General features: G+C 43.5%; 2 protein-coding genes across 3 annotated transcripts in view; one reads left to right on the plus strand and one right to left on the minus strand.

Annotated features, from left to right (window-relative positions):
- LOC143348377 (uncharacterized) overlaps positions 1-25,900 on the plus strand; it is a 130,855-nt gene that overhangs the window by 30,966 nt on the left and 73,989 nt on the right. The gene's annotated exons all lie outside the window — the stretch shown is intronic.
- Positions 1,533-25,900, minus strand: part of LOC143347663 (uncharacterized) — a 59,705-nt gene continuing 35,337 nt past the window's right edge. The window contains exons 3-5 of one of the 2 annotated variants that reach the window (XM_076777058.1): positions 12,323-12,462; positions 6,638-6,948; positions 1,533-2,722 (exon numbers count right to left, since the gene is read on the minus strand). In XM_076777058.1, coding sequence (XP_076633173.1) covers positions 6,685-6,948; positions 12,323-12,462 — 404 coding nt within the window. In that variant the 3' untranslated portion in view covers positions 1,533-2,722; positions 6,638-6,684. Of the gene's footprint in view, positions 2,723-5,474; positions 6,949-12,322; positions 12,463-25,900 lie in introns of those variants that run through there. The other variant, XM_076777057.1, reaches the window with a different exon arrangement.

The following is a 25,900-nucleotide window of genomic DNA, read 5'->3' on the forward strand; positions in this document are numbered from 1 at the left end:
AATTGCTATCACCTGAACGATGTATTTACAATGAACATAGACTTTTCTTCCTATTTATTCAATAATCTTTAATTTAAGAACAGAAATATTACGATTATACAGTATCCCTATTTCCATTCATGAATTTATTAATTGGCGAAGAATGCTTTCCAAAATTCGGAATCGTCCGAGTGCCATCTAGACAGTTATTACAAAAACAGTTGTGACACATCTCGCGTACTCGACAGTGTGAATAATTGTAGGTTCGAGGTAATTTTGTTTAGGTTATCTGGTTAGGAGGTTTTATGGAATTATGTTTTATGATTATCCTACTTATCTGGCGGGTACTGTCTAAGAACCTACGATATAAACTGCGTTCAATGGCTGTGAATAAATACAGGTTCAGGATACGCGGTTAATGCATTTCAATTGCGATGGTCCGTTCAAAAAACTTGTTTCGTTCGCGGCGAGGCTTGTACTCGGATGCAAGTAGGTCATTTTGAACACGTTTTGCAAAGATAGAAGATATATTCGATAACGATTCGAAAGCAAAGTCAAATAGGACACGTCAACATAACCTTGTTCGATTATTTTCGTACCCAAAATCCATCGTTGAAACGGTCCTCGTACGTTGTGGAACACTTTGTACACGACGGTCGTGCGAAATTTTAGTTTTCAACGTTGCGGCCTAGCGCGTGCGATATTAATTAACGATTTAAGTAATACGCGGCCGAGTTTCAGACTCTCACGCGTCTACGTTTACGCCCGCCGCCTCTGATCCGCGGTCAAGGAATGCGCCGTGCATAATTACGATCATCCCGTGAGAATCATTTATGCAATTAGCGGTTCGGCTTTCAGGAAATGTCTTCCGTGGTAATCGATGCGCCTTCGCGTTTCGCCGGGCTCGCGATATCGTTAATTTAAAATGCACGTATCCCAACAGAGCCCCGACATCGCTTCGCGGATCCTTCGGGTTCGTAGATCAATTTCGAGGGATCGGTGCGTAGCTTGTACCTAACGGGGCACCTTAATGGAATATCCCCCTTTCATCGCCGGGGCCGCGTCCGTGTTTGCAAACAGTGCATCTAATTGCGTCTATAACTCTTCTAACGTTGCATCTACACACGAACGTATTCAGACGCTTAGATGCCTTAAAATATTACAACAGGAAATAACATAATCGCGCAATTAGTACACCACGATTTTTCAGCTTCGATAGAAACGTAACCTAGAAATAAAAGTATCGGAACGACCTTGAATTACAGAAGTTGGTAGAATTTTATGTATCGACACTATTTCCACCGAATTGTTCGGATAATTGAAACCTGGCGGGAATAGTGTTTGAACAAATGGTAGAAAAGACTTATCAGAAATTTTAATCAATATTATAAAAATTTTTGTAGGATTCTTCTGGTCACGAAAGGGTCAAGAAAGTTTGTGATCGTCGAGACCCTCTGGCGTTCTTTGGAAGGGAAAACAGGGTCGGCGTAACGAGTCGGGTTTTATCCTAGTTCACGGGCCGGGCGATACGAAATTTACGGCAGCTCGACGGGGAGGAGGGGGCTGGGGTCTAGACCGTCGCGCCGACGACGCGACGACAAAGCCGATAAGGGCTAGGTGGTCGGTGACGACAAGAAGAAAAATTCGCGCCGCAGCACCGGGTGTCTGCAGGATTTCGCGTGGGTGGCGAAAGAACGGAGGAAGCGAGCCAGCCGGCACCGGTATTGATTACGAAGGAAGGCCGCACCCTCTGCCACCCTCTGGCTAGACCGTCGAGCAGGGGTTGGCCAGCGTCAGCGTCGCGACGCCGCATCGCGAGAGAAATCCTGCGCAGTCGTCGATGGATCTCTACGTTTAGGGGTGAGAGAGCCTATATCGTTCCACTTAAGGGCGCTCTCTCCTGTGGAGACCGATATAAAAGGGTTCCTTTTACATAATAAAATTCTAAAAGGATACAAGCCATATTTATCGAGTGTACGTTTCCATCCACAGTTCACCGAACGCTTGAACTCATCTGCCTTGTGTTTAGCAAGTTCCATGAATAGCAGACCAGCATAATTATATTTACCAATCGATGAAGGCTGTTTAGATGGTAGAATAAAACTACTCTAAGTGGAACAGGAAGACTAGAGCAGACCAAATGAAAACTATCGAAACTCAACGTTGCTGTGTCGCGTGACTCCGTTAATCATGTAATTTTGTCGTAAAAGGCACTACGTTTTGGCTACACAGGAATGATATAATTTAGGCAACGGTGCAACTTAGGCACACGTACCTTGTATACGAGCATTTAGGCTCGGACGATCGATTACTTGCCCCAGCGATCAACCCTCTTTCTAGATTCCGGGGCTCGTCGGCGCTAATCCGACTTATTTTCGAATTCATTATAGTAACGATCAACGACAGTGTTCAAACTAATTATTTCAAACGATGCTCCCGAAACTCCATACGTTAAGTTATTCATCTTTGTTAATTTTTATATTTATAAACGGAGACGATGTAAGATAAACAATGCAACAAATTGTTACAAAAACGGAATGGCGACTACTCTAAAATTAGCCGCAAACATTGCGTTGTTTCGCGATTGGGAAAAATGGCGGACAGGCCATATTACCACGATAGCGAATAGAAAGGGACGCGTTAACCCTCTTTATTGGGGATGTTGCTCCAATCGGCGCGTTCTTCTCCCTCCGTGCAGATTCCATGAATTCTCTGCGCAGCATCCTCTCATGGACCAACCCCTCTACAAAAGAAAATGGCGACATTCATTCCTCGGCGTAGCCTCCGATGAAGTTCTATCGTAACGGTTTCGCTTAATAACTTAAATTTCTGCAGTTTTTGGAAACCATTTCGGAAATCAATTTTCGTACGCCTCTTTTTAAAGAAATTATTTTCATGTTTAAAGTCTAATTCGAACCGTTTATAAATAAACGGTGGAAGAATTCGGGTCGGCCCCGGTTAAACCGTAATTGCCCCGAAAGTCGAAGTGGAACACTTTCGAGCGATGTCCAGGAGCGTTACGCCCAATTGATGATCTCAGCCGCGTTATCGCTCGATGGAAGGTCCCTCTTTGCAACAAGATTTCGCAGTCGAGATACGTCGTTGCGCTAACGCGTTTCAGAAGCCTCGAGCCTCTCCTTTCGCAGCGTCTCCCGGTCGACTCGCTCGACTGGTAGCGCGGTCGGCAAACTGGCAAATGCCTTCGTTTTCGTTACTTTATTTTTTTGTGCTCGATCCACTTTCATTGCCATGAGATACGAACGTTTCTAAGTAATTAATATCGCTGATACGCCGAGTTACGACCGCCTTGACATCGACCTGCCAGCGTTTTCGTGTTCTGGCTTCGAACACCTACGGGCAGCGATTCGATCATCGACGTTAGGAGCGTGGCGCCAGTCGAGTGTCCACTCTACCGTGAAACTAGCCTTTTACCCACTTTCTTCGGCGATTCTTTCCAAAGAAACTATTGCGTCAATTGTTTTAAAACGTTCGCTGAGATTTACATTGTAACGGGTCGGTGCAACACCTTTTGTATTCTAAAATTTGTCTAGTTAAGAAAAGTCTATCTATTCCAGTCGAGGCGTTTGTAACCGTGTTTCTTGTAGTTGCGTAATCCGCCTAGTGGCGGGAAAATGTAAATAGGAAACGCGAGGACAAAGGAAATGGAAATGGAAATGTTCGACAAGCCGCCGGTATACTATTCGAATATAATAAGGCCCCGTGTTTTTGCAGCGTAACGTGACAACCTCGTTGCGCTTAACCGAATGGAAATTAGGTTCGCGCTGGCGGCGTTTCAACGTGCTGAGAGGTTACGCGACACCTTCCCAAAGGTCAAGAGGTACTATACGAATCAACCTGCCTCTCTCATTCTCTATCTCGCGTGGCATTCAAGGGAACGAGGCTTTACGACACCTACGCGGCGGTTGTTTAAACAATTAATCCCCATAGTCGTTTCCATATGGCATTTCATCGACGGCCAGCTGGCACGTGCACGCGGCGCGAGTCTTGCGACCGATCGGTATTTCTATTGTCGAAGGCTGATCCTCTTAAGCGCCAAGCCGGAAAACGATAGTCTTTGTTGTCGCGATCGAGTTCTAATTTTTTTTTTCTTTTTTTACGAAACGCAACAAGTTACTGGCTCTGTGTTCTATTAGTTCGTTACATTACTCTGTTCCTATTCCAGTTTTGCGATTTATGGTGTGGCGCCACATCCCGTACTCGTCACCAGAGGGCCACGCTCTAGTCTGTCTTACAAGTGCTCGGGTGATACCTTCGTTTTCACATACGTACAGGGTGTTCGACTACCCCTGGGAAAAATTTCAATGGGAGATTCTAGAGGCTAAAATAAGACGAAAATCAAGAATTCCAATTTGTTGATGGAGGCTTCATTAAAAAGTTATTAACATTTGAAGTTCCGGCCGTATTGAATTTTTTTCTCGTAAATGCGCAAGATTTCGAGGGTATGTCTATTCACCAAAAATGATAGTAATTGACACCCGCAACAGAAAATAATTTTTTTAGAACGACTTGAAAAATTTTTTTTTCGTCGAAAAATTTAGGCACCTACCCTGTCGGTTTTTCTTAAAAATTCGTTTTTGTTTTTTAATAATTTTATTTGACGCCCTACAGAAAAATTGTGTAATACTTTTTTGTAGGTACCCATGAGCTCTACTTCAGAAAAAAGTTTCATTGAAATATATTCACAATTGTAGGAGTTATAGCTGTTTGAAAATTGGACCATTTTTATGGGGTTTTTCTCATTTTGCAGGGTCAAGGACCAACTTTTCGAATATTTTTGCGATTTGTACATATTCCCCACCAAAATACGCGTAGTTTGCTTTTTTAAACATTAAAATCGTCCAATCCGTTCAGAAGTTATGACGTTTTAAAGATTTGCATGAAAATTCGGGCAGACATTTCTGGCCAGAAATTAGATTTTTGGTAAAGAATTTTTTTCTCGAAAGTGAGTAGGATTTCGGGGGTATGTGTAATGACCAAAAATGATTGTAATTAACCCCCGCAACTGAAAATAATTTTTTTAGAACGATTTGAAATTTTTCAATTTCGTCGAAAAATTTTACTACCTATTCGAATTTTTTTCTCGAAAGTGGGTAGGATTTCGGAGGTATGTCTGTTCACCAAAAATGCTTGTAATTGACCCCCACTACCGAAAATAATTTTTCCAGAACGATTTGAAATTTTTGAATTTAATTGTCAATAACTTTTTAACGATGCCTCCATCAACAAATTGGTATTCTTGATTTTCGTCTTATTTTGGCCTCTAGAATCCCTCATTAAAATTTTTTCCAGGGGTGGCCGAACACCCTGTATAATGGCGTCTACTGCGTTTTCTACATTTTTGGTGTTGTGGCAAACGCTTACAATTAGTAGGAAATTGTTCCACGTACAAATATCTTGCTAAGACAACGTTGCATTCGGCCTCTAGAATCCCCCATTAAAATTTTTCCCAGGGGTGGCCGAACACTGTGTATATGTATACGCCTCGATCAACTAAAGTAGGGCCTGCTAGGACCTTATTTGTATAGAAACGGTCGAAAACCATCCTATACGATCCGACCATTGTGGATTCCGGTTGACGTTCGAGTCGCGATCGTTTTTACAAAGATAGCAAAGCAAGCTAGTCTCCGCGAAGAAAGAATCGTTTCCTTACGTTAATCGCGAGGGTACATCGTAGGCCAGTGTTTCACGCGCGTAAAACGAAGAAATCAATATGTCTGAACACACTTGTGTCTCGTTAAAGGACGACAGGTACTTAGGGCTCTTCCGTGTGAAGCTTCCGACCGACGGAGAGTACCTTAATCGGCCGGTCACGTCTCCGTAACTTTGTTGCAAGTAGCCGGAAGTCGGAGAGAAATTCCTAGCAGCCGAGGTTCATACCCCCGGAATACCGTTCGGTTTTCCAGTCGTCGACCTTGCGCCGACGCTGCTCAAAATCCAACTTTCCTTTCGAGCTTCGCGCCAAAACGGTCGGGAAAGAGCGAGACCTACGAAATTTTACTCGAGCTACAATTCCAGCACGAATTAAGCGTCTAAAAATCTTAAAATCGCATCCTCGAAAATTTTTTACCAATATTTTAACGTTCGAGACGTCATCGCGATCTGAAACGTTCAAATAATTAATTTTATTTCCAATATGGCGTTCTAGGTCATGCGCCTCATCCCTTCCTCGTAATTTTCTAATTCTCTTAATTTTTTAAGCGACTCTAGTTTCGACGATAGTCGCTCGTACCGAGATCGGAAATTTCATTGCCGCTTTTGCAATCCGAGACTACGTTTCTGAAACGCAAACAGTTCAAGTTTTTACGCGCTACAGGCGTCATGGACGAATGTTTTTTTCCATGCGTGGATGCGAATGCGCGACCGCGCTATTTATACCGCAGTCAGCTGTTCGTTACAAGCGACAACTTATAAATTCAAACGCAGATTGCGGACGTAAAAGACTATATTAGAATCACTTTTTGCCGGAGCATATTAGACATTACGAGAATCGCATAAAGCATGGCATTAAAATGATACTCCATTTTTATCAGCATTAATTTCGTTTAAAGAATTCCAAGTGTTCCAAATCAAATGTAATCTTTCCACGAAACTAGTGATCGAAAGTGTGTTGAACAGATCAGAATTTTTCCGTCGTTACCTAATAATCGAACAACCTAATACTCGTTCGTGACCCGTTCTCTGTGGTCACCAGACCCGATAGGATCGGTGCAGGAAACGTTCTCGCCCCAATACGTGTTGCTTGCACGACGTCCCGACGCTCCGTGGATGAGGAACGTCCAGGACGTTGCGTCGACGCAGCAGGAAAACGCGACCCTTGGTGACGTCAGCCTCCTCGTGGCCTCCGTGGACTAATATGGCCAGACCGGTCGGTCCCTCGGGGCCTACTCGTGTAGGCAGCCCCGCGAACGTTTCAACGGGCCCCGCTACAGCTCTTTCCAGAACCACTGCCTTCCCGACAAACACGACAAAAATCCAGACACTAAATCTCATATTCCCACTCGGTGTATTAGACAAAAATAAATACTTCATTTCATAACCTTACAATCTCACAAACGTATACAGAAGCTACCTTGATCTCACACTGATTCATACAAACACGACAAAAATCTAGGCACTAAATCTCATATTCCCACTCGGTGTATTTGACAAAAATAAATATTTGATTCCATAACCTCACAATCTCACAAACGTATACAGACGCCACCTTCATCCCACACTAATTCATGCAAACACGACAAAAATCAAGGCACTAAATCTCATATTCCCACTCGGTGTATTTGAAAAGAATAAATACTTGATTTCATAACCTCACAATCTCACGAACGTATACAGAAGCTACTTTGATCTCACACTGATTCATACAAACACGACAAAAATCCAGGCACTAAATCTCATATTCTCACTCGGTGTATTTGACAAAAATAAATATTTGATTCCATAACCTCAATCTCACAAACGTATACAGACACCACCATGATCTCGCACTAATTCATACAATTATAGAAGCCAAGGTTACAAAGGGCACCGAAACGAGCAGATATTAATAAATTTGGCCCCGAACAGGTGTCGCGATAATTTTGTCGGAAAACGTAGACACTTTGGAGGTTAGTTCGAACGTTCGAGAACCTTTTCGTCGAGCGAGGATCGAGCAGAGTTTTCGCGCGACTGTGGCGCTCGGCGCTGCAAGGACGAGGATTACGAAAGCTTCCGTGCGTCGCGATTCTTGGAAAATTTGCAAACTAATCTCTGGCAGGCAAAACGGAGGACCTTGTTAATTATATTCTCGAAAGGCAAATGGAGCAGTTCGCGTATAAATTGATCATAATCGCGGTGGCTCTGGAACCTGTTGCACTGTCGTTTCCCTAGCGTCAATTAACGAGAACCGGGACCGTTTATCATTTATGGGAACTCGTTTTCTCTGTCGCGTCCTGTAGCCAGTTCGTGTGAACTTCGGCTCGCTTGACGTGGAAGAAGCGTAATTTCGGACTGAACGCTCGTAAATTTCTAGATTTCCGGGGGACGAGAGATTTAGGTGTTCCCGTTTAAATGGTCCAACCTGTATACGTGTGCTTCTCAAAATAATTCGAGAACCAGGTGCTTAAAACGTACGACTTACCGAGATACTCGATGAACAAATAAACTTTCACGCGGGTATCGAAAAGATTCCAAAAATAACTGTTGATAACTGTTATACAGGCTATTCCAACAATAACACCGTAATCATCATTGATTTCGTATTATTTAATAGAATAATAATTGTAGCAAATATTTCCGCAAAGCAAGTGGTCTATACTTTTGATTAAAATATACAGAGGACGTAAACAAAATTTCATCCAGACCGGGTAAACATAGGGCGAGTTATTGAGAAATCACAAACATACAGATTTCGAATGCATATTTCGGTTTTTCGCGACACTTGTGCAAAGTAAAAGTCTCCGTAACTGTTCCATAACATTTTCAAATCCCTGAGACGAACTGAGAGTATTATTTTTGTTTTTAATTTTCGAAAAAATATAATTCTCAAATTTCTAGCTCTTCAGAAATTGAATGAATAACCAGTTTCAGCCGGTGCTTGGCGATCGCGATAAAAGGTGACGTCGATCGTTTTCTTGCACCTGATTTAAAGGTTCGTTATGCCTAAAGTCTCGGCGTATCCTTCGAAACGACCTACATAGACCATTTTAAGCCGAACGGTGCACGTCGGTAAAACTGCGTAAATCACGCGGAAGACAACGGGGAGGAGGAAACGATCTCGCGTCAGGGAACAGTGATTTGCAGTCCCTGCAGATCGCGGAACGGCTTAAAAGGAGTCTAGGGTTTCCTCGAAACGTCTGGAAAGTCCAAGAATTTTCGATGACCAATTTCGAACAAAGCTGAAAATGAAATACTATTCGAGAGCGGTAAGTGTTGCGTCGTAAGTTGTGCGTTAGCCTAGCTCCTCCAACGGTTGGTTCTTTCCACGTATTATCGGCTCGTTAATGCTCCCGAGCGGAGAGATAGGGTGTTTACGCGGTGTTTCGCGGTGAACCGTGACACCCCGACCGCGCTTCGATTGGTAGAGGCCCTCAGATAACCTCTACAAATCGGCTTTCCAATCCTACGGAATTTCTGCTCGTGGCTACGTGTTTGTAAACCCGATTCGGTTATCCGTCGCTTTGCGACATTAAATGCTCGGATGTATCGGGGCCTGGACCGGTTGATATGCAAGAAAGACGATCGCTTTCGCGGATTCTAGTCGCTGGCTTACACGTTTGCAAACTTTTCGTCGAGTAGTTTCGATCTGTCGTATTAACCATCGTGATCCAAAAATATCTGGACAACGATTGGCTACGAAAATTCTAGCATCTACCGAGCATGCGCAGAAGTTCGACCGGAAACGATAACGGAAGTCTACGGGTAGATTGGTGAAGGTCTCGAAGGAAATCACCTCTGGTCACCTCCGCAACGAAGTTCGTAGCTAGGTAATCGAATGCGTGGCAAGGAAAAGGTCGTTACGCGGCCACAATGGCGCGCCATTAAATGTGATTTGAAAGTAAGAAGCGTACGACCGCGGCGGAAGCAAGTGACTCGCTGTCAATGAATATGTAGGTTGGCCCTCGACCTCGTGCGTCTCCATACGCCGGTATTCTCTGCCAACGGTTGCACCGCGCACGCGCACGCATCGCCATTTGATCAGCGCATGCGCAAACATAGCCATTCAATCAACGTACATGGTACAACTCCATTTACTGTAACGAAATCTTCGTTAATTACCGATTGTTTAAACTTTCACGGAACCTATTCTACGAACATTTTCTGCGAACGAAAATGTGAACAAAACTTATTTATCCTCCGTTGTCAAATACAAAGTTATTAAACGGTTGGAAACACAGCCGGATTGAAATAAAATTAGATTATGGTGTTCGAGAAATTTCATGAACATTACATAATCAAATGCGTTCGATAGTTGCAGATAGTGAGGATAATCAGTGTACACTTATTATGGAATCTACACGATTACACGAACCGTTTGTCCCTCCATCGGGTTCATATAAATGAAGTTCCACTGTGCCTAGAGATTTATCGATAACGCGGCTCTCGATTAACCTTTTATCTCGCGTGGCATCGCGTGTACTCGTCCAATTCTTCCTGGGTTTCCCCCCCTCCTCCTCCTCTTCGACGGCATGAAAATTAAATTCCCACCGCACGAGATTCATCAATTAGCAGTAAGATGAACTTTCATAGCTCATTGTTTGAAATAGATAAAACAGCGAACGAAACTCCGCGTCGAATTAGCAACGTGTCCCTTCTGGTTGGAAACGAGGAATGCAATAAGCCGGCCGCTACGACGATTTTAAGCGGCGAGCATTTAAATGCGAATATTCTTCTTTGAATTATGCATACGGCCGGGTCAACTTATCGCGTCAACATTTCTCCCGGGAGGATAGTTATAAAGCTACGTTGCAAACCATGGAAACCAACGGGTCACAATGCGAAATTCGTCCTCAATCTCAGGCAGAGGGGGCGACCATAACGTTTTCTATTCAAGGAGAGAATCCTGTGCACGTTCCCTCCCTTTTTTTATACAAAGTATACAAAACGTAAAAGAAATTGATAGATGACTCGCCCCTTTCTTGCGGGACCAGGTAGACAGACGTCTTCATGTAAATCTCTGGATTTTAGAATGTGGCGTCGCCTCCCGTACTCGCCACCAGAGGGTTGCTCTCTCGCAAACGCTTGATTTACCACTCCATTCCTACATATGCGCTCCTCGACGAACTATGGGAAAAGTAGTTCCCGGATTCAGACGTCCTAGGTCAAGTATGATGGCAGTGAACGCCATTAGTGGACAGAATGCAAGCCTAACAGAGCCTAGGTTAGGCGGAAATTAAATCTAGGAGAACCTAGACCTAATGTTACATGGTGCCGGTGAATTTAAAACTCCTAACGTCAGTCTTATTAGACCGACGCGACCAAACGAACCGAATGGACCGTCCAAAGGAAGCGCGCGTAGGGAAAGAAGATTTTAGAGTAATTTTATGCGCATTCCTACGGCACGTACGCCCACGAAGAAGAAGAAGAACCCTCGGTCGTTCGCGAACACGACGACGCCGAGCAAAAGCCCGCGGAGTTATTTTCAACGCGAAGTTTAAAGTTAGACGTACGCAGGAGGACCGGTGCCTCCTGGTATTCACTCTTAGGCGACAAAGTAGATAGCCAACTATCGGCGAATCTCGACAAAATCGATCCTAACGCGAGACTAATCGAACCAGGAACCGTTTGTACGTCTAAAATTAACAATTCTTAAGTTTACATTGACGAATGAAAGTTGTCGATAGCTTCAAAATATTTACAAACATTTTTAAGTGTTATAATCTTATCCCCTGAAGAAGGTAGAGTTGAGAAACTCTATAAAAATGAGACCATTAATGGAACTAAATCGAGTTTGGTCAAAATGGAGGAAGGTTTTCGGTCTAGAAAATGGCGAACCTCGGTTGACTGAAGAGAATCGAGGTACGAAGGTGCAAAGGACGAGCGACGTCGATAAGAAATTACTTGCGGATGCATACGACAGATGCGCTAATAATAGACGCGAATACGGCATCCTCCGCGCGTGCAAGTCGCCCGACGACGACATAACACGCGTCGTTACGCGTTTACGACTGCGTAGTAAAGTGCGAACCTATCGCAACCTTCAACCCGCCGTTTCAGATTTCTTGCTAACTCGACCGCGTGCCGCGGGAGCCGCTGTCCGCGTTGCGCAATTTCAAAATGGCGAACAAGTCTCGAAAAATCTCGGTACTCACGAAATCTCGTAACCCTCGAAAATATCGAACGTCGATTCTCGCGCCTCGCCCCCGATCGTTTATATCGAAACCGATTCTCGGAGCGCAAAGGGGATTATTAATTCGTGCAATTAGTTAACGCGAAAGAGCCCGAACGTAATCGTCGGGAAGCGATTAGTTCAATTGTTCGGGTCTGCCGGCGATCAGGAAGGCGCCGAGAACCTTCGGTTGATTATTTAAAACGAGCGTTTATCGTCGGGCCCGCATTAATTCCGTAATTGCGGAGCGCGTGTCGCGGCGCGTTATTAATCGTCCCGCGAGAAAAACCGCCGATAATCGCGTGGTCCCTGCCCGAATGCCTGAGCGGCAGGTGCTGGAAAAGAAGGAGCGTTAAAATTCTTCGTTCTGCTTGACGAGAGGGCGCGCGAAACAACACCGTTCCGTCCGCTTAGAATGTTGCTCGGCCGGTCGGGTGTATTAATAGCCGCGTAATTTTTCGCGTTTCTTAGCCGCTCGTTTGCAATTTAGTTAGACGACGACAACAACAGGCGACCAACTTGGCTTATTCCAATCGCCGCTCGCCCTGGCTTTTTCTTCCGTTCCCTGGCGCTATAGTTTCCCCTTCCTCCTCTAATTGCCCTTGGCGGGCATTTCCTTCTTCCGTGGCCCCGGGGTGAAGGCGCCATATCCGTGCTTCCTTGAAAAACAAGATAATTTAAAGATATATTAACATAGAATCAGTTGTTTAGAAAACTAATTTACTGCCCCCCCCCCTCTCTGGATGGGGGGTGTGGGAAAAGAGCAGTCCCAAGAGCGAATCTCGAAAGGGAAACGTTAAAACCCTGCCTTAGACGCCGGACTATTGAGTATACGGTTGAGGAACGTATATGCAGAAACGGAAGGTCGGTCGAGCGCTTGCGAGAGAATGATCCCTCTGGCGGCGAGTACGGGAGGTGACGACCTCACAGTATTATCGCGAAGGAGAGTCCACCGTCCCAAACATGGGTGGCGAAGTTCGATGAATCAGAGAGTTATCGAGGATGAGGAAAAAAATGGGGAGCGCGGAGAGTCCGAGGGAGCGCGGAGACGACGCAGGACAGGCTTAGAAAGGAATGCAGGGCTGGCGGGGCAGAGTTGCCCGGCGAGTCAGCGACGCCTCGGCTCTCATTTGCAGCAATACTCGCGCCTATGACCGTGGAACACGGTTATAGATACATCGGGGCCACCGCGGGCAACGAGATCACCGGTTTGTTCCCTCTCTCTCTCACTCTCGGTCTTTATCCAATCGACTTAATCGGCCGTGGCCATAGGCGTCCCTCCTCGTTGCCGCGAGCGCGACTGCCCAGTGATGGCCATTCAATTCCCTCCTGTCGGCTATTTGTCCCTACAGGGCGTGCCCCAGAAGGGCACGGTGTTCCTGATCGAGACTCCAGCGACATAATTAACCCTTCGTAACGGTGATTTTTGACCCGTGGTTCGCGAAATGTTTCGCTGAAAGCGTGAAACGAGTGTTCCACAGTACCGGGCTCGCAGGTTGTCGTAGCCTCGGTGCCACGAGCTGTCGTTAACCGTCGGGGAAGTAGGTGAAATTCGATCGCTGTTATCTCGTCGGCTCGTTCGACTCTGAATACGCTCGAGACGAGAGCGAGCAAGAGAGCGAGAGTAAATGAGATCCAGTTAACGTTTGATCGTCGAGCTTGTTTCGTTGCGTATACAACACCACCGATCGCGGGCAATTTTGACATATTTGACGTATTTCCTGTAAAACCAATATGACGTTGATATTTTTCGGTAAAACTGTTTCTTTTTCTACGTTTCTCGCGGTATAGGATACAATATGTCGTCCCTTCAAACTGTTCCTTGGAGTAGCTACTCTGTTAAACATCTCAATATTGCACGAAGATAGATATAACGGTAGAAAACGTCTTTATGTCGAATCGAACTCGTCTTGTTCTCCTTTTTAATAGAATCTAGGAAGCCCATCGAGCTTGTTCAGTTTACCATAGGGAATTTATAGTACGGGAGACCAATTTGCGGCCCAGAGAATCTCGAGACGCGAAGGTTTCTTTTAATTTGGTAGTCGTCCAATTAAGTACCGCTAAATAGGAGTCGTTCAGCCTCAGCGGTCGAGAGGATTGAATCAACCGACTGCCATTGAACGAAGTAGCCCGAGGTCGTGTTCGTCCCATGATTGTGGCTAAAAGGTTACCATTAACTGCGTTCAAATTAGACGTTGTGCACCCCCCCCCCCCCCGCCGTGTGTGATAATTCGTATAATTTCGTTTATTATTAATATAATTCGGATAATAGAGGTCAAAGTACGCACGAACAGTTTCAAAGCCAAAATCGAACAAAATATCTGTACGGGGGTTGAGTCGGCTCCCTTCGAGTCGTAACGCAAGATGGCGCTGATTCTCGATTTCGAGGGCCCGCGAAACGTGGCAAATATCAAACGAACGAGCGTCGTACGGAAGAAAAAACCGACGCGAGATTCGGGTTCGAGCGACGAAAGAGGTAAAAAAAAAGTAGATTAATCGTCGTCGAGGTTGTCATTCCGCGCGAATAAGAGGAAAGGGGTTCCGTTATGAGGAATCGTCAATTACCGGCCACTTCCGGCTGCAGGCTGCTTTACGTCTTGCTGCGACAGTTTTTGCGCCGGTCTCTCGGCCACTGGCGAATTAATGAATCGGCGACAGCCAACCTTGCTCCCCTGCGATCGTCTCGCTTCGTCTTCCTACGCTCGAGTTAGATCTACTGCGACGATTGACCGCGATCGTCGATTATCTGTCCGTTCTGATGCAAATTGATCCCCGTGATTTGTCTATTACGGCTCCTTTCAGCGGCGATCGTTCTCAACCTTTGGCCAGAAACTGACTCTAATCGGAGTTTAACGATTCAACCCCTTAACAGTTTGTTAAATTTACAAAATATAGCAAAAAGCAACCTACTTATGACGGTTTAAGTCCATTCAATATGGAGAAAATCAAATCATAATACTACTGTTTTTTGTATTAAAAATGTAAGGATTGTTTGCTTTAATATGTATGTCATTTATACGCAATAAATAAAATATATTTTTGCATTTCGAACTAATAAAAAAAAAAAAAATGTAACTCAACGGGGATTCGAACCCACGACCAAAAGCTTCGTAGTTAATCGCTCTACCAATTTAACCAAATCTTCTTTTGTAAAGTAAAAAGTAGTTCTTTTATTATGTATGTACCCAACTTTAAATCAAAATATCTCGAAAACGAAGGCCCATTGTAAAGAAACTTAATAGGGTTTTTTGATACTAGGTATATACTATAACTTACACCTGCTATCTTTTCAAAAGCAATTTCCACGACTGTAGGATCCCCTTGTAAGGTGTCGAGAGCATTTCCAAAATAAAATCAATCATAATTAGATATCCGTGGCTGTCGAAAGAAATTCGAGGGACTGGGCTTTTTCTAGTTTCTAACCGCTTGTCCCGGGCTGTCATCATTATCATATTTATTATTGTTCGCCGGTTCTGTTCAGTTTATCAACGTCGTACGAGGAAGTAGATACGCCAACAACGATGCTAACCCAGCCATGTTCTCTGGATGAGTTTAACCGATAAGAGGATAGTCTGCCTGTTCCCGGTTTCTACGTGGACGACTAGGAGCGGCCCCGCCTCGTCTCGAACGGACGTCCACTTCGTTTTTTCCCTCGACGTCTGTCTCTCTTTTTTGCCAGTTTCAAGTCCTGAGACTGTAACTACTATTACCATATATTATACAAGAATATACGTCGGCCATCTTGGACTTACGCGACCGTCTCGAATTACAACTCGTACGACCAGGGCAAAAATAAGTAAAGTACCCTCGCTTCAAGGCGGTATTCCGATCTAGAAATTCGAAAAAAGATCCACTTTCTGTCTTTTCGTTCTCTTCGTTTTATAAAAATAACTAAATTTAAATAATGAAAGCTTTGGATAATATTTCACATAAACAACCTCTTAGCGTGTCAACCATCGAGTTACATTTTTCGAATCACTGTATTTTCTTATAATTTCCACAATTTTCGGTTGTTCGTAACCAAAAAATTCAGGCGTATGCCCGAAAGGTAAATAAAAAGAACCACGGAAGGCTCGTTTTGAAAAGTTCAATGATTTTCTGGGAAAAATTCCCAAAGACGACTAGTGTTTTTCGAACCCCTAAATTCTCTAGTGTCGAGCGTTTCCCCCATCGTTAGTCGAGTTGGGAGAATCGTTGTCGATGTTGGTACTATTTTTCCGATTCTTTCCACCACCGATCGTCGCGTTTACATTGATAAAGCGAGCAGGGACGTTTACCCTGGCGGGGTCAGTGTCACGCCGTGAGCCCGGTGAGTTCGTTGACTGAATAAGCCGAGCCAACCTCGGACCAAGGACCGGTTGGTCCACCCTTCGTCCCACCCTGCCCACTGACAGTGCCGGAGCTTTATCCCTTGTAGCCCTAAGTGCCTCGCGTCGACTCACACTAACCCAAACCGCCTGGAACAAAGTTCCAACTCTTGGTATTTTTCGGCGACCTCCAAAAAACACCTGGCTTTGGAAGAGTCCCCTATTATCAGAGAATTGCTTTCTATTAAGATCAAAACGCTTGCGAATTAATTTTCTGCCTTCGCTAAATTTGTACCATTTGGTAATCTTTCTTTTCGATCGAAGAAATATCAAATATTGTTGCAAGTTTGTAAAAAATTTTCAGATCCTTTTTTAAACCATTCTTCGATGTTAGGAGAAGCTGGTTATTCATGACGTGCCATAGTTTCGTTCCACACGCTGTTTAATTGGTTCACTAATTGGCGAACGTATCAAAGATGTACGGGTGATTTATTTTCCTTGTTATAAATAATTAAACGAATATTGTTATCTCTTAAATACACTTTAGATTTTAAATCGCCTGTGAAAGGTGTATTCTTACATTTTTATAAGAATTCTTCACCGACTCGAACGAACGAATATTCAATATGGCGGCCAATGTAAAAATCGTAAAAATTTCGAAACTCGAACCGTTTCTTTTATCGAATTATGCGTAAATTCGCAATTTTGAAGGAAACGAAGAAGAAAATCGGTTTCAGAGACGAGATTGGCCAACGCGCGTTCTGATTTCGGTGTGGACATTGGCGAGAAAGAAGTTTAGAGACTGCCAAGGATCCTCCAGCTTTCCCGTTTCAGCGCGTAACGCTGTTGAAACTTAATTTGCAGTCGGTCCGTGTGTAAACACGCGAGCTGGTGTCCGTGCGGAGACGTTCTCGTTGGCTTCGAGAGTTCCCCGTGGTCATCGGCCGCGAGCTTTCTATCTCGTGCACGCACATGCGATCGAAACCCAAAAAATCCTGGCCTGATTCCCATGATCCATGAATAATATTCTGGTTCCGAAATTCGCCGTGCAATTTTCATGCCCGTCGATCCTTCTTCACGGAATCGATCAACCTCATCGGACACTGGAAATTGGCCACCATTTTGTCAATTTTACAACGCGATTACTAGTCGATATTTCGGTTTCAAATTATTGTCTCAAACGTAAGTTGTTCGAAAGTACGTTACAAAAATAACGCAGACCTAACCTAACTTAACCTAACCTAACCTAACTCTAACATAGACACTGGAAATTGGCTGCCATTTTTCGAATTTTGCAACGCGATTACTAGTCGATATTTCAGTTTCAAACTATTGTCTCAAACGTAAGTTGTTCGAAAGTACGTTACAAAAATAACGCAGACCTAACCTAACTTAACCTAACCTAACCTAACTCTAACATAGACACTGGAAATTGGCTGCCATTTTTCGAATTTTGCAACGCGATTACTAGTCGATATTTCAGTTTCAAACTATTGTTTCAAACGTATGTTGTGAAAATAACGTGGACCGAACCCTAACCTGGACACTGGAAATTGACTGTCATTTTTCGAATTTTTCAACGCGATTACTAATCCATATTTCGGTTTCAAACTATACGTACATTGTTTCAAGTTATTACAAAAATAGGTAACTGGAATATTTAGATTGAATTTTCATTTTTGAAATTAGAGTGTTTCGAAAAAATCCAGTGCCAAGTAATTTAACTTTCGGTAATTAGAAACTAGAATTTGCTGCTTGGACGAAGAATATATATTTGTTGTCGATCGTTGTTATTTTTGAATATTGTTCTTTTTTTCTGGTAAAAAATTGATTTGTCAAAATAGCGTACGCATTCGAACGTAAGAATGCAATAGTTGGCGAGTAAAAATGTTTCCAAGATAAACGACTGTTTCCAGACCGACCACAGCGCATGCTTTCCATCGCTTTGGCACGTTTCTTCTATAAATAGATGCGTCGCGACGCGGACGCGCATTGCGCGATATTATCCGACTCGTATCAATGTGCTACCCGAGTGTCGGCCGTGCAGATTGTCCGTGCACGGTCTCTCCGATCGCCAACTACAAAATACGAAGCTATTTGTATCGAAACGGGAGAAGCAACTTATTCTACTAGCAATACTTATCCCATTAACACGCGTATATGCTCGAAAAATTCCATCTTTACGTTTAGAAATACCCTAAATCGAACCCTCCGAAAAGAATTTTTCCACGTCGAACCTAATCGCAAGATACCAGCTAGTTCTAAGATAAGAAGACGCTTGTTGTCCGTTAACCCTGTTAAGGTCACGATCATTAAAATCCCAGCGACAATATTTTTACGAAAGAACCAAACGAACGCAAAAACGATATGTAATATCCTTTGAACGGGCACGATTCGTAATTATTGAACGTAATCTAAGAAAAGGTCGAATAAATTCTATAGAGAATTAGCAGTGTTTGACAGAACGAGAACAACTTGTCGCGCAACCTTATAGGTTAGAAAGGTTCGAATTAGCGGGAACGCGAGATCCGATCGGCGTCGAGTCGTTCGATAAACGGAAGGATCGTAACGGGGATCGAGGAAGAGCGTTCGCGGACAATAACGGCTGAAATGCGGGCTATGCAAATCAGCCCGACCTCTTGGGGTTACGTGCAGTGTGTACGGGGCATAAAGACCGGGTCGATAAGTCGCCACCTCGACGTAAGCACACTCGAACGATCGGTCTGCGATGTCGTAAGTGGCGGGAATCATCTGCCGTGCTACGCCGCCGTTCCATAAACCGATCGATCTACGAGACAACCCGACGCGTACTCGGGAATTAGAGGTGTTCGAGCGCTCGAAAAGAAGAGACCTCGACAGACTCCAACGATTACAGGGTAATAAACTTTTTTAATCGAGACAAATAAGTTCGATAATTAATTTAAGTGGAAAAATAGTTAAAAAAAATCTCGTTTCGTGTATAATAAATGGTTACCGAACATAGGTCACATAACCTATAAAACATAAATCACATAGCTTCATTTTCGTTTCTAATACTGTTCGAAAGCAGAAAACGTCAAAAGCGAGTCACCAGCTAGGACTTCAAAGGGATGACGAATGGAAAAGCCCGTAGAGATAATATCCCCGAAGGCACGGAGGAGAGATCGTGCAGATAGGCCGAGCAAAGCGACCATGATTTCCAAGAGAATGGTCGGGGCACGCGTGAAAAACGAAGGAAATTCGATCCGTGAGTGTGACGAACGCCGGAGTCCTTCGAAGGAAAGCTTGATTCGTTCTATCGATCCCAAACCGTCCAACCGGCTCGTAAATATTGGCAGAAAGGGATGGGGAGGGGGGCAGGCATTAATTATTTATGTCCCGTGGCTGTGAATCTCGGAAACTTTCGAGAAAACGAAAAAAGCAGAAGGGAATTTGAGACGAAGCGTGTCCGGTGGCAGCTTCCAACCGACCGGTGAAACCCATTCGAATAAATCAATGTTTTTCGAACGCGTTCGAAGCTTTCTCGGCAGAGAAATAGAGTACGATGAATTCGACTTGAACGCCGTCGCCGAAGGAAACGAGAAATTCTTCTCATTTCTACCGTAACAATTTCATGAAATACTGTATGTTTAATGAAAAATGTGTTTTAAATAAAAACTATTTATTTCGTGTATACGAACAACGCGATTAATCGTTTGGGATCGATTGGTCGCACCGATCGATACTCAGTTGCGCTTCGAGAGGTCTTGATACATCGAGGCGCGCGGGAATCGAGTCCAGAGGTCGTACGGTTCGAAACCTCGAGCTGGAATGTATTCTAAAATCGATATAATGCGAAGTCCGCTCGCGGGCAAGACTGTGCCCTGCCGACGCAACGAGAAACGAGCATGTCAAGTGCAACTGGCAGCTAATTAGCATCGCATCTGTATTTATGGAAAATCAATGTCCCCGGACGGCTAGCTCGAGATACGATCGTCAGTCTGGACTCCCCGGTATCCGAGATTCACGATAAGAGTCCCGGGACTGCGGCGGATGGCCAGGATCTTTCCACCTCGGACCGCCGCCATATTGGAACTCGCTCGCGGCCCGCCAGTTATTTATCGTCCTCGATAGCCAACTAAAATTGTACTTTTACTTCGGAAACGCATCCTCGACCGTTAAATATACAATATAAAATATATTCCCGTTTCAAGGGGGCATCGATTTTGTCGGATTTTTAAAGATAAACAATTATAGGTTTTAGTCAAAACTCCGAATCAACCGCTTTGCGAATCAAATTCATTCGAATAATACATTTTAACGGACAGCGCCCCTTTTTGCAAACTCATATATTCTCATGCTGAGTGAGAACCACTGTCGCGTACACGCGGCTGCATGCGGGTTGCCTATTCACAGGCGGGAATTTAAACGTTAATAACTTTTTAACGAAACCTCGATCAACACATTGACATTCTTGATTTTCGTCTTATTTTGGCCTCTAGAATCTACCATTAAGATTTTATCCAAGGATGGCCGAACGATGCCCTGTATAGTAACAGGATACGAACTTAGATCAGTGGTGGAGTTGAATTGTGTATTTTCAAACAATTTCTTATTGGTCAATCATTCACTATTGTCAAATACCAGCACGTTTTCCCTAAAAATCGAACATGAATATTTCGGATTTTCCAATCGCAATTACAAATTCAAAGGATAGGTTTAAAAAGTTTTCTTTTTGCACGCGCCATACTAATGTAAATCGATCTGTGGGTTTCCACTGGGACTTTAATTAGAGGAAAGGATCTAAAAGCAATTATTTAGCCGCGATATATCTTCCAGGATCAGAGAGACCGACGCTATCAATCGTTGGGTGTTACTCGAGGTATCGTTTGCCGTTTTGTTATGGACTTTCTAATGCTTCCTGTAATTCCGGATCGTTTGGCGTGAATTTCCATCTTACGAGCATAACTAGAAAGACGTTTTCTAAAGAGACAAATAAAGAATTAAGAATCTCGATTGCGTCCCTGCCTTAGACGTCGAGATATTGGATAGTTGGTCGAGGAGCATATCCAGAGTGTTCGGCCACCGCTGGGAAAAATTTCAATAGGAGATTCTAGAGGCCAAAATAAGGCGAAAATCAAAAATATGAATTTCTTGACTGAGGCTTCATTAAAGAGTTATTAACAAATTAAATTAAAAAATTTCAAATTGTCCTAAAAAAATTATTTTTAGTTGCGGGGGTCAATTACAATCATTTTTCGTGAACAGACATACCTCCGAAATCCCATCCACTTTCGAGAAAAAAATTCGAATAGGTAGTGAAATTTTCCGACGAAATTGAAAAATTTCAAATCGTTCTAAAAAAATTATTTTCGGTTGCAAGAGTCGATTACAATCATTTTTGGTCATTACACATACCCCCGAAATCCTACTCACTTTCAAGAAAAAAATTCTTTACCGAAAATCTAATGTGAGGCCAGAAATACTTCCCTGAAATTTCATGCGAATCTTTAAAATGTCATAACTCCTGAACGGATTGGATGATTTTAATGTTTAAAAAATCAAACTACGCGTATTTTGGTGGGGAATATGTACAAATCGCAAAAATATTCGAAAAGTTGGTCTTTGACCCCGCAAAATGCGAAAAACCCCATAAAAATGGTCCAATTTTCAAACAGCCATAATTCCAACAATTGTGAATATATTTCAATGAAACTTTTTTCTGATGTAGAGCTCATGGGTACCTACAAAAAAGTATTAGACAACTTTTCTGTAGGGCGTCAAATAAAATTACTAAAAATCAAAAACGAATTTTTAAGAAAAACCGACAAGGGCGTAGGTGCCTAAATTTTTCGGTGAAAATGGAAAGTTTCAAATCATTCTGGAAAAATTATTTTTTGTTGCGGGGGTGAATTACAATCATTTTTGGTGAATAGACCTACCCTCGAAATTCTACCCACTTTCTAGAAAAAAATTCAGTACGATTGGAACTTTAAATGTTAATAACTTTTCAACGAAGCCTCCATCAACAAATTAGTATTCTTGATTTTCGTCTTATTTTGACCTCTAGAATCTCCCATTAAAATTTTTCCCAGCGGTGGCTGAACACCCTGTATATAGGAACGAAAGGTCGGTCGAACGCTTGCGAGAAAACGATCCCTCTGGTAGCGACGCGACGAAAATAAATAGTTAATGATTCCTTATGGGAAAGCTACTGGTCTATGGTCTATGAACTAGTGAAAATTGAGCCTCGTAGCCTATTCGATCCAATCGTCGATCTCGAACGATTTTTCGTAGTTCGAGATTGACGGTCGATAGGTTGCAAACGTTATCTCGACAGTATCCGATCGAGGCTCGCAATCGGTCGCCGGAGCGAACCGATGAACGATAAGGACGTAGCTAATTGCCCGTCGTAGCTTTTAATTGATGGCGTATACGCTGCGTTGGCGGCCGAGCGTAACGGTAACGATCTCGGTAGCCGAACGACCAGACGTTCCAATCATTTGCAAACTCCCTACCGGACTCTTGCATACCACCATTCTCGACAATTTTGCGAGCCTGTAAATCTCGGTCACGCATTGCCAACGATAACTCTGGCCCCGGTATGCTTTGCGTCGAGTTAACCACGCGAGACTGATGGTTCAGCGAGAAGAGGGATCGTTTCGAGTCGAAAAATAAAATTCTACTAATTTTTCCGACAATATGTACTTAAAAATATGGAAAAAATTTTAATGGAAGATTCCAGAGGCCGAAATAAGACGAAAATCAAGAATACCAATTTCGTTATTGAGGCTTCGTTAAAACGTTATTAAAAAATTAAATTACAAAATTTTACATCATCCTGAAAAAATTATTTTCGGTTGCGAGGGTCAAATACGATCATTTTTGGTGAATAGACATACCCCCGAAATCCTACGCACTTTCGAGAAAAAAATTCATTACCGAAAATATAATGTGAGGTTAGAAATGTTTCCTTGAAATGTCATGCGTATGACATAACTTCTGAACGGATTGAAGGATTTTAATGATTCGAAATTCAAACAATGCGTATTAGTGGGACTTTAAAGCCCTAGAAAAATGGGCCGAAAAAATAAATTGGACGTAAGGTCTATTCGCATACATACCTCGTCTGTGGTGAGAGCTACTATCGCTTGTACGCAGCTGTTCGCAAATTACCGTTCTGCAAGAAGAACTTTAAAGGTTCAACAAATCAACAAATTAGTATTCTTGATTATCATCTTACTTTGGCCTCTAGAAAATGGCGGTCGGTAGTCGTGTTAGTTAGTAATCGGGAGGGCGCGTCCGCGTTTAGAATTTCGAGCAATTCTGGGTAATTAGCCCGAAAAGACGTGGATTCTGGAGGGTCAGGCACGGGCCCCTCCCGCAGACAGCCGGTTATAAATGGTCGGTCGTGAAAGTTGTGCGCGTCGCGCGAGAACGTCGGAGGGAACGAGAAGGAACAAGCTCGATTCGATGAGAGACGAGGGAGCTTCAACAGTCCGTGCACTTCATTACGGTGAGGCAAAAAAGCATCGGGACACGCCGCGACAGGCACACTCGCACGGCCCCAACGAACTGTCCCCGCGGTTTCGTTAGCGATGGCCGCGCCAGCGCCCCGGCACGCGAGCTTTTGAACAACTTCGCGAACCTTGGCGGGAATTTTGAATCACCCTCGTAAACTTTTGCATCTGACTTGCTTAAAGGAAAATAATGTAACTGTCGTTCTGGCTTACTTAAAGTCACCGTAAATACGTATGTTTAAATCCAATATAGTGTCGATAATTCCCAAGAGAAATACTTGCATGCCTTCGATGTGATTACAGAAATGGTTATTATAGCAAGTTTTAAATCGAGTAGTATTCGACTGGGGCGTAAAACAGAATATGTGAACCAGTGAAATTTAAACAGTTTAGTACAGGGACGTTAGTGTGCGAGCCATGTGGGCTTGAAGCATCTCGAGTCCGTCGCTGGTCGCTTTGGCTTTCGGTTTCTCCGATTCGTTCCCCGCGTTACTCTCACGCCTGGTATCGTGCTCCATAAATCATCCTGATGCCTCCCGGGTGTCGTATTTCCATATCCATATGCTGGCCCTGGCCGACGCTTTTCTTCGATTTACACCTTCGGTCGCGATAACAGGGCAGTTCGTCGATAATTCTCGCCCCCTCCCCCCCACCCATTTCGAGGAGACGAGTTTTTCGACCGGAAACGGTTTCGAAATTCATTTTCACAGCATCCGGAGATCTATCGATCGAAAAGCACGAGCGTTCGAGATACATAAACGATCGGGGACGCGGTTCCGTTGTCTCTGATACATTATGTAACCATTTTTTTCCCGAGGCTGTTGCAGTCGCGAGACCTTCGATTTCATGAATACCAAAGTCGCGTGTGCGACGTGTCTCCGCGATCTTTCCGAACCCGACATAACCTCGAAATATGGATGGAACGGAGAAAAACGGACCAGCGATTTTCGATTCAAGATGCCAAAATGGCGACTCCGTCGAAATGGATTTTCTTCGTATTTCTTTTCGCCATTTTATAATCTTATTTTGACTATCGTCTTCTACTACTTTTTACACTAATGGGGCTTTCCATTTATTGAATAAATAAATAAATAAGATATCTAATATCTATTTGGAAAATCGTTTTATCGTCGAGAGAAAAAATTGTTTGGTTAACACGGTCCTCGAAGAATTAAGAATTTCTTTGAATTTTCGAACGGTCGTTCTTCTCCTCGTAATTCTACTCTCGATCGATAAAATGGCGTCGAAAACACGAATACGTTCCTCCTTCGACGAACGATTCTACAAACAAAGATAAGAGAGAAAAAGGAAGAGAATCGGTCGATATTTTCCCACGTCCAGGACTATCGTGCAGCGTTATCTGAAAAACTCGACGCGCTTCGGGGTAGATCATCTGTTGACTCTCGAGAACGTCCGATCATCGATCAGGGGCCCTAAGCTCACGGTCGCTATACTCCTATCTCTTCCAAGACTGCTATCTGAATACCGATGGTATTTGCAAAACGGCTCCGCAAAGATAGGCTTGCTGAAACGAAACCAACGTTTCGGTTCTTGGATCTTTCCTTGTTCACACAAAATGGCCGCCACAACCTTAAAAAGTCTCCAATTTTAAAATGAAATTATAAGAATTTAAGGTGTAAATATTGAACTGAAAGAAGAATAAAATTAACCAAACGGGGAAGCAAATCTAACCTAATCCAGACCTATAATTTTCTAAAAAATGGAACAATAGTTTTGAGTTTCAGGGATCTTTTAATCGTCCCCAAAGCTGATTTCTTTGCTCTCGAAGTACGCCGGGGCTCGTATCTTCCAGCGTCGTTCGCGTTTCCCAGCTTTTTCGTTGTCCGCGGGCTTGATTTACACGAAACAAGTGTCACGGCTGGATATATTTAGACATGGCGTCGTCAGGGACCGATTTCGTTGTTCCTTGCAGTGTATCATGCCAGAAGAGAAAGCTTCCAAAAGGAATACCCGTCTTCTTTGCCCTCCGTCCCTCAACGCCGGGCAAAAATGATAATCTTTACGAGCAAAAGAATTTTTATCGACTGGTAAAAACGAAGGTTTATTTTTACAATTTCTTCGATCGAGAGAAACAATTATTTTTAAGCGAAACGGTCCCTGACAAAATGGCGGAAGAAATAAAATTCATTACCGTGACTTCCATATAATTATAAAACAGTTGAAAAATAAAATTATTAAATCTAACCTTTGAAGAATATAATATGGAATGTATTAAAGGAAGTTTATAAACGCATACTGGGTTCCAGAAGACCCCCCACGGATTTCGAGGGGACTATTTCGTTTCTTCGAGC

The sequence above is a fragment of the Colletes latitarsis genome, chromosome 11, assembly GCF_051014445.1.
Source record: "Colletes latitarsis isolate SP2378_abdomen chromosome 11, iyColLati1, whole genome shotgun sequence".
NCBI classification, from domain to species: Eukaryota; Metazoa; Arthropoda; class Insecta; order Hymenoptera; family Colletidae; genus Colletes; species Colletes latitarsis.